Raw genomic sequence first — 14,018 nt, 5'->3', positions numbered from 1 at the left:
AAAAATTAATCACTTCAGCTCTATTCTTATTTCTATGCAGTACGTTACATAACGTTTGCCTTCTGAATGTGGCCCTGTTGATGAACCGCAGCTAAATCAGCTTCTCTCACCTTTCACTTGACCTTTCAGGGTTACCTCATCATTGGGGCAAACCTACATTTCAGCAAGGGCCTAAGGGAGATGATCGAGAGGAAAATCCAGGCTGATGCCGAGAACGCCATCTAAAGAGAATTATCCACCAGCAATAACCAAGGATAGATATCTTAGATAAACACCCATCCAATCCTGTGTTTCTATGTCCTCAAGGGCACATGCCTTATCTACAACATGGAGCAGACTCTACTGTAACAATTTCACCAAACCATGCGGATTCAAAATCTTTTAAGAATCCAAATTAATAAGCTAGGCTGCAATCTGTCCAATATATATGAGAGCGAAATGGACAACACAAATCATACTTATGTAGAAAGATCACCATAATAATACCACAACTTTAGTATTTTTTTTCCTATTTATTGCTATTTTGAAAAGTGCTTTAAAGATACTTTTATAGTTGCCTAATTTTTTAATAGTCTATAGAGATAAATCATCAACATTCTTGCCTCAGAAGGGCACATACTGTATGTGAGTGTACTACTCAAAACAATACCTGACCTCGCGTCATAAGAATTGCCCATGGTCATGTCAATGCCCATGCTAATGTCAGGAATTAATTGTGTGCTCTCCACCATCCTTTTAAAAATGACAATGCATTGTATAATGTATAATATATGCTAAACTTAAAACAAATTTAAAATGTGTTTCTACAAAAAAAATGGCTTCTTTACTTTACCATTAGTCAAATGGAGTGCTAGCTGGTGAGAATAAAATGTACTATATGAGAAATGAAATGTTTAAGGAATGTTAACAAAAAAAAATGTAATTTTGTAAATATGGCTTCATACCTGCAAAGACTATTCAATGATTGAAAGGCTTTCCTTACATGTGTAACTAGGGCCTAACCGAACAACATTCAGTATGACAATGTGTTTAATAAATCAATCCCAAAATTCATAAACAGACAAAAACAACATTTTCTTGTAATCTCTGACAAATCACTCACCTGAATTATTGGTAAAGAACAGTTTTATTTATTCCTCTGCTCTCATCCTTCTAGACCTATCGGCTGCCTTCGATACTGTGAACCATCAGATCCTCCTCTCCACCCTCTCCGAGTTGGGCATCAAAGTGGTTCCACGTATTCATTCCTACCTGACAGGGCTCCTACCAGGTGGCGTGGCGAGAATCTGTCTCCTCACCACGCGCTCTCACCACTGGTGTCCCCCAGGGCTCTGTTCTAGGCACTCTCCTATTCTCGCTATACACCAAGTCACTTGGCTCTGTCATAACCTCACATGGTCTCTCCTATCATTGCTATGCAGACGACACACAATTAATCTTCTCCTTTCCCCCTTCTGATGACCAGGTGGCGAATCGCATCTCTGCATGTCTGGCAGACATATCAGTGTGGATGACGGATCACCACCTCAAGCTGAACCTCGGCAAGACGGAGCTGCTCTTCCACCCGGGGAAGGACTGCCCGTTCCATGATCTCCATCACGGTTGACAACTCCATTGTGTCTCCTCCCAGAGCGCTAAGAACATGTTTGGCGTGATCCTGACAACACCCTGTCGTTCTCAACTAACATCAAGGCGGTGGCCCGTTCCTGTAGGTTCATGCTCACAACACTGAATACATACAATCACACAGGAAGCGGCGCAGGTCCTAATCCAGGCACTTGTCATCTCCCGTCTGGATTACTGCAACTCGCTGTTGGCTGGGCTCCCTGCCTGTGCCATTAAACCCCTACAACTCATCCAGAACGCCGCAGCCCGTCTGGTGTTCAACCTTCCCAAGTTCTCTCACGTCACCCCGCTCCTCCGCTCTCTCCACTGGCTTCCAGTTGAAGCTCGCATCCGCTACAAGACCATGGTGCTTGCCTACGGAGCTGTGAGGGGAACGGCACTTCAGTACCTCCAGGCTCTGATCAGGCCCTACACCCAAACAAGGGCACTGCGTTCATCCACCTCTGGCCTGCTCGCCTCCCTACCACTGAGGAAGTACAGTTCCCGCTCAGCCCAGTCAAAACTGTTCGCTGCTCTGGCTCCCCAATGGTGTAACAAACTCCCTCACGACGCCAGGACAGCGGAGTCAATCACCACCTTCCGGAGACACCTGAAACCCCACCTCTTTAAGGAATACCTAGGATAGGATAAAGTAATCCTTCTCACCCCCCCCCCCCTTAAAAGATTTAGATGCACTATTGTAAAGTGGCTGTTCCACTGGATGTCATAAGGTGAATGCACCAATTTGTAAGTCGCTCTGGATAAGAGCGTCTGCTAAATGACTTAAATGTAAATGTAATTATAAAATCATGACAGAATCAATGTGAAAACAGCTGAAGCATTGACACATTCCCTTTTTATCAAAGTGGTTCCAAGTATTCATTTCTGTGATGAGGCACATAACTGCAGTTTATTATTATATAATTTCATTACTGTACATCTGGAAGCATTTGTTCTTTCTCAAAACACAATTTCTGACAGTGAACAGATCCCTTTGAGTACATAGAATGCTATTTAAGGCAATTACTTAAGGCCAAATCCTAACTTCCACTTAAGTTGAATTTCCACATAGTTATGCATTGATGTCAATGGGAGACGAACAACATGTTTTACTTAAGAGCAAGTTAGGATTCACCCCATAGTGGATGAACCACACCCTTGCCTTGTGTACCATCGAACACTGAATACATACAATCAACAAATGCAAGAAGCTGAAATCAATGCGATGGTGAATGAAAAATCTTGATCGTATTTCTCCCATCTACAAATATCTAATCACACAATGGCCTTTATATCTGAATTTCATCTGGCAGGGTACAGCAGCATGTCTTATCACAGCATGATCAAACACCCAAAGCAGAAGCCATACAAAACTCCAAGGCTAGGACAACAACACACTATCTATCCCTGGTTCCAGATCAGTTGGTGCAGTACAGACAGCCAACTCCTATGGTTGACAAATTGGCATAAACAGATCTGGGTTCAGGCTAACGAAACGCTTCAAATCAAATCAAATGTTATTGGTCACAACCACATGGTTAGCAGATGTTAATGTGAGTGTAGTGAAATGCTTGTGCTTCTAGTTCCGACCGTGCAGTAATATCTAACAAGTAATGTAACAATTTCACAACAACTACCTTCTACGCACACACGTGTAAAGCCATGAATAAAAATTTGTACATGTAAATATATGGAAGACGATGGCCGTGCGGCATAGGCAAGATGCAGTAGATGGTATAGAGTACAGTATATACATATGAGATGAGTAATGTAGGGTATGTAAACATTATATAAAGTGGCATTGTTTAAAGTGACTAGTGATACATTTATTACATCCAATTTTTTATTATTAAAGTGGCTAGAGATTTGAGTCAGTATATTGGCAGCAGCTAGTCAATGTTAGTGATGGCTGTTTAACAGTCTGATGGCGATAGAAGTGATAGAAGCTGTGATAGAAGCTGTTTTTCAGTCTCTCGGTTCCAGCTTTGATGCACCTGTACTGACCCCACCTTCTGGATGATAGCGGGGTGAGCAGGCTGTGGCTCTGGTGGTTGTTGTCCTTAATTATCTTTTTGGCCTTCCTGTGACATCGGGTGGTGTAGGTATCCTGGAGGGCAGGTAGTTTATCCCTGGAGATGCGTTGTGCAGACCTCACTACCCTCTGGAGAGCCTTATGGACGAGGGCGGAGCAGTTGCCGTACCAGGCGGTGATACAGCTCGAAAGGATGCTCTCGTTTGTGCATCTGTAAAAGTTTGTGAATGTTTTCTGTGACAAGCCAAATTTCTTCAGCCTCCTGAGGTTGAAGAGGCACTGCTGCGCCTTCTTCACCACGCTGTCTGTGTGGGTGAACCATTTCAGTTTGTGTACGCTGAGGAACTTAAAACTTTCCACCTTCTCCACTACTGTCCTGTCGATGTGGATAGGGGGTGCTCTTCCGCAGTCAAATCAAATCAAATCAAATTTTATTTGTCACATACACATGGTTAGCAGATGTTAAATGCGAGTGTAGCGAAATGCTTGTGCTTCTAGTTCCTACAATGCAGTGATAACCAACAAGTAATCTAACTAACAATTCCAAAACTACTGTCTTATACACAGTGTAAGGGGATAAGGAACATGTACATAAGGATATATGAATGAGTGATGGTACAGAGCAGCATACAGTAGATGGTATCGAGTACAGTATATACATATGAGATGAGTGTGTAGACAAAGTAAACAAAGTGGCATAGTTAAAGTGGCTAGTGATACATGTGTTACATAAGGATGCAGTCGATGATGTAGAGTACAGTATATACATATGCATATGAGATGAATAATGTAGGGTAAGTAACATTATATAAGGTAGCATTGTTTAAAGTGGCTAGTGATATATTTACATAATTTCCCATCAATTCCCATTATTAAAATGGCTGGAGTAGGGTCAGTGTCAATGACAGTGTGTTGGCAGCAGCCACTCAATGTTAGTGGTGGCTGTTTAACAGTCTGATGGCCTTGAGATAGAAGCTGTTTTTCAGTCTCTCGGTCCCAGCTTTGATGCACCTGTACTGACCTCGCCTTCTGGATGATAGCGGGGTGAACAGGCAGTGGTTCTGGTGGTTGATGTCCTTGATGATCTTTATGGCCTTCCTGTAACAACGGGTGGTGTAGGTGTCCTGGAGGGCAGGTAGTTTGCCCCCGGTGATGCGTTGTGCAGTCCTCACTACCCTCTGGAGAGCCTTACGGTTGAGGGCGGAGCAGTTGCCGTACCAGGCGGTGATACAGCCCGCCAGGATGCTCTCGATTGTGCATCTGTAGAAGTTTGTGAGTGTTTTGGTGACAAGCCAAATTTCTTCAGCCTCCTGAGGTTGAATAGGCGCTGCTGCGCCTTCTTCACCACGCTGTCAGTGTGAGTGGACCAATTCAGTTTGTCTGTGATGTGTATGCCGAGGAACTTAAAACTAGCTACCCTCTCCACTACTGTTCCATCGATGTGGATAGGGGGTGTTCCCTCTGCTGTTTCCTGAAGTCCACAATCATCTCCTTAGTTTTGTTGACGTTGAGTGTGAGGTTATTTTCCTGACACCACACTCCGAGGGCCCTCACCTCCTCCCTGTAGGCCGTCTCGTCGTTGTTGGTAATCAAGCCTACCACTGTTGTGTCGTCCGCAAACTTGATGATTGAGTTGGAGGCGTGCGTGGCCACGCAGTCATGGGTGAACAGGGAGTACAGGAGAGGCCTGAGAACGCACCCTTGTGGGGCCCCAGTGTTGACGATCAGCGGGGTGGAGATGTTATCTACCCTCACCACCTGGGGGCGACCCGTCAGGAAGTCCAGGACCCAGTTGAACAGGGCGGGGTCGAGACCCAGGGTCTCGAGCTTAATGACGAGTTTGGAGGATACTATGGTGTTAAATGCTGAGCTGTAGTCGGTGAACAGCATTCTTACATAGGTATTCCTCTTGTCCAGATGGGTTAGGGCAGTGTGATTGCGATTGCATCGTCTGTGGAACTATTGGGGCGGTAAGCAAATTGGAGTGGGTCTAGGGTGTCAGGTAGGGTGGAGGTGATATGGTCCGGTAGTCATTTAGCTCAGTTACCTTAGCTTTCTTGGGAACAGGAACAATGGTGGCCCTCTTGAAGCATGTGGGAACAGCAGACTGTGATAAGGATTGATTGAATATGTCTGTAAACACACCAGCCAGCTGGTTGCGCATGCTCTGAGGACGCGGCTAGAGATGCCGTCTGGGCCTGCAGCCTTGTGAGGGTTAACACGTTTAAATGTTTTACTCACATTGGCTGCAGTGAATGAGAGCCAGCAGGTTTTGGTAGCGGGCAGTGTCAGTGGCACTGTATTTTTCAAAGCGAGCAAAGAAGTTGTTTAGTTTGTTTGGGAAGACATTGTGGTCTGTGACGGGGCTGGTTTTCTTTTTGTAGTCCGTGATTGACTGTAGACTCTGCCACATATATGTGAGCTGTCGAATTGCGACTCCACTTTGTCTCTATACTGACGCTTAGCTCGTTTGATGGCCTTCGGAGAAAATAGCTACACTGTTCGTATTCAGTAATGTTTCCGGTCACCTTGCCCTGATTAAAAGCAGTGGTTTGTCTGCCCTCAATCCATGGTTTCTGGGGGGAAGGTTTTAATAGACGCTGTGGTACATGATCACCAATGCATAATAAACTCGCTCACCGAATCAGCGTATTCATCAATGTTGCTGTTCGACGCTATGCGGAAAATATCCCAGTCCACGTGATCGAAGCAATCTTGAAGCGTGGAAAGTCGGACCAGGTGAACAAAGGCATGGTGTTCTGTTTTAGTTTCTGTCTATAGGCTGGGAGAAACTAAATGGAGTTGTGTTCAGATTTTCCGAAAGGAGGGCAGGGGAGGGCTTTAATCATAATAAGAATAACAATGATCCAGGGTTTTGCCAGCCCGGGTCGCGCAATCAATATGCTGGTAAAGTTTAGGGAGCCTTGTTTTCAGCCTTGTTAAAATCTCCAGCTACAGGATATGTGGTTTCCAGTTTACATTGAGTCAAATGAAGTTCTTTCAGGGCCGTCAATGTGTCTGCTTGGGGGGGAATATATACGACTGTGATTATGATCGAAGATAATTCTCTTGGTAGATAATGCGGTCGACATTTGATTGTAAGGAATTCTAAGTCAGGTGAACAAAAGGACTTGAGTTCCTGTATGTTGTTATGATCACACCACGTCTCGTTAATCATAAGGCATACACCCCCGCCCTTCTTCTTACCAGAGAGATGCTTGTTTCTGTCGGCGCGATGCGTGAAGAAACCAGGTGGCTGTACCGACTCTGATAGCGTGTCTCGAGTGAGCCATGTTTCTGTGAAACAGAGAACGTTACAGTCTCTGATGTCTCTCTGGAAGGCAACCCTTGCTCGGATTTCGCCTACCTTGTTGTCAAGAGACTGGACATTGGCGAGTAGTATGCTCGGGAGCGGTGCACGATGTGCCCGTCTACGGAGCCTGACCGCTCCGTCTGCCCCTTCTGCGACGCCGTTGTTTTGGGTCGCCTACTGGGATCCGATCCATTGTCCTGGGTGGTGGTCCAAACAGAGGATCCGCTTCGGGAAAGTGGTATTCCTGGTCGTAATGTTGGTAAGTTGACGTTGGTCTTATATCCAATAGTTCCCCCCGGCTGTATGTAATAAGACTTAAGATTTCCTGGGGTAATACTGCATAGTTTCCTAAGAACGCGAAGCGTGGTGTCCATCTCTGTCAGCGCCAAACACAGGAGAAAAGATCTCCTCCGATGCCCAGAATCCTTCAATTCAAAGTCCCATTAATCTGCATTGTTATAATGTCAAAATACATTTGGTACCCACCAAAATATGTAGTTTCACAGAGTAACTACAGTCATTACTGCCATTACACAGGGTATGTACTTCCAAAAAAAGCTCTAAATATTAATGATCTATTGTTTCTGACCAAGTGCGCTTGAGCCAAATTTACCAATCGTTATCGCCAAAAGAATCACTCATTATTATTGCCAAGCACAGGTAGGCTGATCCAGCAGCAGTACAGTATCCCGAATGATCATTGATTTTAATTAGCCATTTCTTGGAAGTACACACCATGCTTAACGGCAGTAATGATGATAGTTGCTCTGTGAAACTCTGCACATTTTTTTGTGCATTTTTTTTGTGAAAGCATAAATTAGCCATAGCTCTGTGAGTGAGTAAGATTGAGCTTCATAATGATGAAAACTTGAACAGGATATTTGAACATTTTGAAATGTTGTACATTTTATATACAACTAATGTTGTCTAACAGGGAGGACATTTATGAGTGAGACATTTAAAAAATATATATATTTCACCTTTATTTTATTAGGCAAATCAGTTAAGAACAAATGATTATTTACAATGACGGCCTACCCCGGCCAAACCCTAACCCGTTCCAGGCTGTATGGGCCTCCCCATACAGCCTGGAATCGAACAAGGGTCTGTAGTGACACCTCTAGCATTGAGATGCAGTGCCTTAGACCACTGTGCCACTCTGGAGCCCCTAAAAGGAGTGGAGATGCCAGGGATTGAACTCAGACTAACAACATAAAACACGGGAAAATAGATACAACTGAGTGTTTATATGTTTTCCCATCAAAGAAATTATGAAGTTTATTGAATGTCATTGTAGGAAAGGGTTGTTTTCTTTAAATTGAGAATTACAACAAACTGACGTTAACAGGGTGAAAAGTGTTATCAGTGACACACCGAAAATCTTAAATAAAATACAATAATCATGAATAAAGGGTTATTGATAAGAGAAAATGTAAATAAGAACTAGAAAATAATGAAGATTTAAAATGTTATTATAATGGCTTATATTTCTCATGGAAGTTGATGAATAACATCAGGGGCCATGGGGAAAATGCCTACATCCACTGAAAATGTTTTCAAAACGCATAAAATATCCCTTTAAGATGTACATTTTTGTGTTTTTAAGGTAAAGGACTCCTGACCTTATATTTTAAGTATTTTGGAATCCACATTTCACTAAGTAAGAAGTGATATTTCCTGGGGATAGAAAAGGCACAGCATTGTCGGAATGACCCCAGCTAACGTTAGCAACTCACCAGTAGTGAAGGGGTTTGTTGTCAGCCACATTGAAGTATCCTGAGTACTGTTTGAAGTTAGGCTGCTTTTGAAGCCCAGGGAGGAACTTTATTGTATCTGCTTCAGGTGCCCCAATAGTCCCCGACGCTCCCAACAGCAGGGACAACCCAAATTAAACATTTTTGGGTAAAATTTCATGCAATGTTAATAATTTGTTAGTTGGAGCTCGTGATGGGTTGTCACTAGTTACGACAGCCACAAAGTAAACCTAGGCTATATCAATTAAAACAAAAATGTGTTTGTTGGTCTTAATTTAGGGTTATGACTAATGTTAGCGGTGTGGTTAACGATAGGCTTAAAATATATTTTAAGTAGAGAAAGTGTACAAATAGGCGGGGTTTAGATATAATTATGGCTTTGTGGCTGTTGTAACTAGTAACGACTAGCGCGTATCAAATTGCGCAGACTGTTAGGTTCCGCACCTCAAATTGGGATGGTTGCTGGTTTGTTGTTTACTATTCGTTTCTGGAGACCCAAATTTGTATTATTTCGCATCTTGGTCGATAATTTGGCCATTGCAGTGTATGCGTCAGTTGATGAAGACAATACAAAAAGTAAACAAACATGCTCAGCCTCAGTCGCAAAGAAAATGCAGTTTTCCCCGTGATCCCGAAAGAAGATCAGAACTTCTACTTTGAAGTCCCAACTGGAAAACACACGACCGATCGCGGCTGTGCGAGGTGACTTGAAAATATATTGTAACGTTAATTAACGCCTATTAGTTCTATTTTACTGTCTTAACAGCCATTCTGTTTTACCATCTAATTTTATCCTACTTGTTTTCCCTCCATCTCTCTCTGGTAGACTGTCATTGCTTGAAATTGTGCTGTTGCACATGACAATGCTTTTTATGTAAATTCCCATCCAAACCCATGCGGGCAATAGACCAGTTGTACACTATTCTCCCTATTATAATTCTATGTACACTAATCTTCCAACATTACCATGGGTTGAAGAACTGAATGTGGCAATTTTCAGAATTCATCAAATCGCTCTCCCAACACATTTTCACTTGATGCCTACAGATCATGAAAAGGTGTGTTACTTTCCCCAGTTTCTGTGTTGTGGTTTTGCTTGTATGTGTATGTTTCAGGAAATGGCTTCCTGGATTCCCCCAAGCAGTTGATTGGTCGGCCCCATTGCTAATTGGAGCTGACCCCACCGTCTCGTCAGAGGATACAACTGTATCCCATGACAGACTCCTTCTCCAGCTAGAAAAGCCAGTGTTCCTTTGCTGAGAGAGAGTTGATGGTTATTTTCTGTGTTTGTTGCTCAGACAGAGAGCTTATTTGTATGTCCTGTGTTGGTTGTTGCTGAGAAGGAGCTGAGGGTTATGTCCTGTGTTGGTTGTTGTTCAAAGACAGGCTTTTTGTTCCCAGGGGGGAAGGGGAAGGCACCTAGGGAGTGCTTAGGCAAGAGGCCTGCGGGCATACATAACCTGTAGTATTTACTGTCTATGCACACTAGGTAAGACCTGGGCGGACCACCCCCTGTATTTTGGTTAGCGCACCAGGTGGTGCTAAAATATTAGGTAAGTAGTGGTTAGCTAGGTAAGTTAGGAGAGGGGGCTCTAACTTTTACTTTCTTTGCTTTGGTTCTGTCCAGCCCCTTTTCCCAAAATGTACAGTGTGAAGGAATAAATTCTCAGTAAATGGTCAATTCTCTGCCTTTGTCATCCTTACCCGCACCTACAATCCCATTCATCTTTCACTCCACGGGGAGTTGAGTTGTAGAAAGGTGTTGTGTTCCCTCTTCCAAGAGGTGTACGTAGCGAGGTGTTTTTAAATCAATGCATGGTTCTGAAACGGCAATAAATAGCTTATGCTTATGATTTAATGACTATCTTTAATTGATCTCCATTCTGAACACATTCTCAATAGGCTACATTCTAGTTGTACCTTATGATTACTGGAGACATGTAAAACTAGTCATATGGCAGAAAACTGAAGCATATCAACTTTTCCACCGTGAAATGTTGGCCTTAACTTACAGGGATGAAATTTGGAGACCCAAGCCATAGGCTTCTTTAGCCATGCGCAAATTATAGTAGTAATGAGCGAGCTAGGACAGACTTAGTCAACATAAATATTTGTTTAGCACTTTTGAAATTTACAGCGACAGAATTTAGAACATGATCCGTTCTTACAGTGTACTCCATGTACACCAAGTCAGATCCGAAGGATAAATAAAATGGGGCATATAAGCAGACAATGACATCTCTTACAATATTTGATGATTACGTTTCTCTAAAACAGGTTATAAGCTACATGTGCACCACCTAGTCAGAGCAGTAGATAAAACTAATAGGGGTAAATATAGCAAATTATTAGGGTGAGGCACATGGGCTATGAACAACTTACTACACAACACACACTTAGTATTACTTGCTTGGCTACAGTATACATATCTCCCTGGCATATTACATCATCTATGCAGCAGCATACAATACATTTTTGGACTCACCTTGTTGTGCTGTGCTTGCTTGAACAGGAAAATGGTGCGGTGGTCCTTCGTGGCCAAATTCTGTCATCGAAGTCTGGTTTCTCTGGATTTATGGTGCTTTCAAAACAACTGGGAACTCAGAAAAATACAAGGTTGAATCATGATGACGTCATTGATCTTCAGGTCGTAGCTCTAGAAAGTGGCCGGATTTACAATTCCGAGTTGGATGACCGTACAAAACGTATTTGCCCTTTCGGAGCTTGTTTATTCCTGACTTCCCACTTGTCTTGAACTCACTGAAGCCAAGTTGTATTGAGCACGGCACACATCATGCTTCATTGACCGCATGGTCAATGTTGAATGTTTATAATTTTAAACGTGGAAAAGAGACCCTTAATCCCAGATTTGGGACCACACAGCCACCCCACTGAATAGCAGGCTAGTGATTGATTTGAAATGCTTGCAGTTAGCCACTGTCACTGATTCTTTCCAAACCACTCTTTGTTGAATTTGCGATTTCAAACTTGTTGTGTAATGTCCAATTGCCGATGAGCACCGATACGTTTTATCTATAATTTCTCTTCATCATTTCTCTTAATATGTCAAGGATTAAAAAGGATTTGCCAGTAGATTGTCGACTTGATTAATGATGATGTGTGCTAGCTGAGATTGTTTAATATACACTGCTCAAAAAAATAAAGGGAACACTTAAACAACACAATGTAACTCCAAGTCAATAACACTTCTTTGAAATCAAACTGTCCACTTAGGAAGCAACACTGATTGACAATAAATTTCACATGCTGTTGTGCAAATGGAATAGACAACAGGTGGAAATTATAGGCAATTAGCAAGACATCCCCAATAAAGGAGTGGTTCTGCAGGTGGTGACCACAGACCACTTCTCAGTTCCTATGCTTCCTGGCTGATGTTTTGGTCACTTTTGAATGCTGGCGGTGCTTTCACTCTAGTGGTAGCATGAGACAGAGTGTACAACCCACACAAGTGGCTCAGGTAGTGCAGCTCATCCAGAATGGCACATCAATGCGAGCTGTGGCAAGGTTTGCTGTGTCTGTCAGAGTAGTGTCCAGAGCATGGAGGCGCTACCAGGAGACAGGCCAGTACATCAGGAGAAGTGGAGGAGGCCGTAGGAGGGCAACAACCCAGCAGCAGGACCGCTACCTCCGCCTTTGTGCAAGGAGGAGCACTGCCAGAGCCCTGCAAAATGACCTCCAGCAGGCCACAAATGTGCATGTGTCTGCTCAAACGGTCAGAAACAGACTCCATGAGGGTGGTAATGAGGGCCCGACGTCCACAGGTGGGGGTTGTGCTTACAGCCCAACACCGTGCAGGACGTTTGGCATTTGCCAGAGAACACCAAGATTGGCAAATTCGCCACTGGCGCCCTGTGCTCTTCACAGATGAAAGCAGGTTCACACTGAGCACATGTGACAGAGTCTGGAGACGCCGTGGAGAACGTTCTGCTGCCTGCAACATCCTCCAGCATGACCGGTTTGGTGGTGGGTCAGTCATGGTGTGGGGTGGCATTTCTTTGGGGGGCCGCACAGCCCTCCATGTGCTTGCCAGAGGTAGCCTGACTGCCATTAGGTACCGAGATGAGATCCTCAGACCCCTTGTGAGACCATATGCTGGTGCGGTTGGCTCTGGGTTCCTCCGAATGCAAGACAATGCTGGACCTCATGTGGCTGGAGTGTGTCAGCAGTTCCTACAAGAGGAAGGCATTGATGCTATGGACTGGCCCGCCCGTTCCCCAGACCTGAATCCAATTGAGTACATCTGGGACATCATGTCTCGCTCCATCCACCAACGCCACGTTGCACCACAGACTGTCCAGGAGTTGGCGGATGCTTTAGTCCAGGTCTGGGAGGAGATCCCTCAGGAGACCATCCGCCACCTCATTAGGAGCATGCCCTGGCGTTGTAGGGAGGTCATACAGGCACATGGAGGCCACACACACCACTGAGCCTCATTTTGACTAGTTTTAAGGACATTACATCAAAGTTGGATCTAGAATGTGTTATTTTAGTGTTCCCTTTATTTTTTTGAGCAGTGTATATGTTTTACCTCTTTTTCTTCCCAATTGGTAGTTATAGTCTTGTCCCGTACTCCCGTACAGACTCGGGAGAGGCGAAGGTCGAGAGCAATGCATCCTCCAAAACACAACCCAACCAAACCACACTGCTTCTTGACACAATGCACACTTAACCCGGGTCAGCACCAATGTGTCGGAGGAGACACCTGACTACCGTGTCAGCGTGCACCACGTCCGGACCGCCACAGGAGTCGCTAGTGCGTGATGGGACAAGGACACCCCTGCCGGCAAAACCCTCCCCTTACCCGGACAATGCTGGGCCAATTGTGCGCCGCCCCATGGGTCTCCCGGTTTGAGTCTGGACTCAAACCCAGAATCTATAGTGGCACAGCTAGCACTGTTGTGCAGTGCCTTAGACCACTGCGCCACTTGAGAGGCCGCTAGCTAAGATTTTGAAAGTAGGATGTTGATATGATCAGTCCAATCAAAGCTACTGTACATATAACGTGATTTGTCTTCTTGGATGGGAACTTCTAATGTAACTCTATGGCAGCACCCAAGGGGCTAGAATTTTCTAGCTCTACCCTTAGACTTGGCGGTGACGTAGTGTCCCAATGAGTGACAGAACACTGAGACAATAACGGCGCAACGCTCCGTATTTTCTGCCGGCTTGCCCCACCACCACAGAAAGCACTGAGCTACACCTGCATTTTGGCGCTGTCTTATTCAAGAAAACAAAAAAGAGACCATGTTAGTATGCAGCTTTATTAACTCAATGATATCTATATATTTTTTAC

The 14,018-nt window shown here is 44.1% G+C and overlaps 1 protein-coding gene across 4 annotated transcripts in view; it reads left to right on the top strand.

The window, feature by feature from the left end:
- Positions 1 to 1,081, top strand: part of LOC118388932 (phospholipid transfer protein-like) — a 37,340-nt gene extending 36,259 nt beyond the window's left edge. For 3 of the 4 annotated variants that reach the window (XM_035778543.2, XM_035778542.2, XM_035778544.2), the window contains one exon: positions 130 to 1,081. In XM_035778543.2, the coding sequence (XP_035634436.1) occupies positions 130 to 225 (96 nt within the window). In that variant the 3' untranslated portion in view covers positions 226 to 1,081. The remainder of the gene's footprint in view (positions 1 to 129) is intronic. The other variant, XM_035778545.2, reaches the window with a different exon arrangement.
- The last annotated feature ends 12,937 nt before the right edge of the window (positions 1,082 to 14,018 follow it).

Source organism: Oncorhynchus keta, chromosome 10 (genome assembly GCF_023373465.1).
Source record: "Oncorhynchus keta strain PuntledgeMale-10-30-2019 chromosome 10, Oket_V2, whole genome shotgun sequence".
Taxonomy (NCBI): domain Eukaryota; kingdom Metazoa; phylum Chordata; class Actinopteri; order Salmoniformes; family Salmonidae; genus Oncorhynchus; species Oncorhynchus keta.
This window is presented reverse-complemented; position numbering and strand designations above follow the sequence as displayed.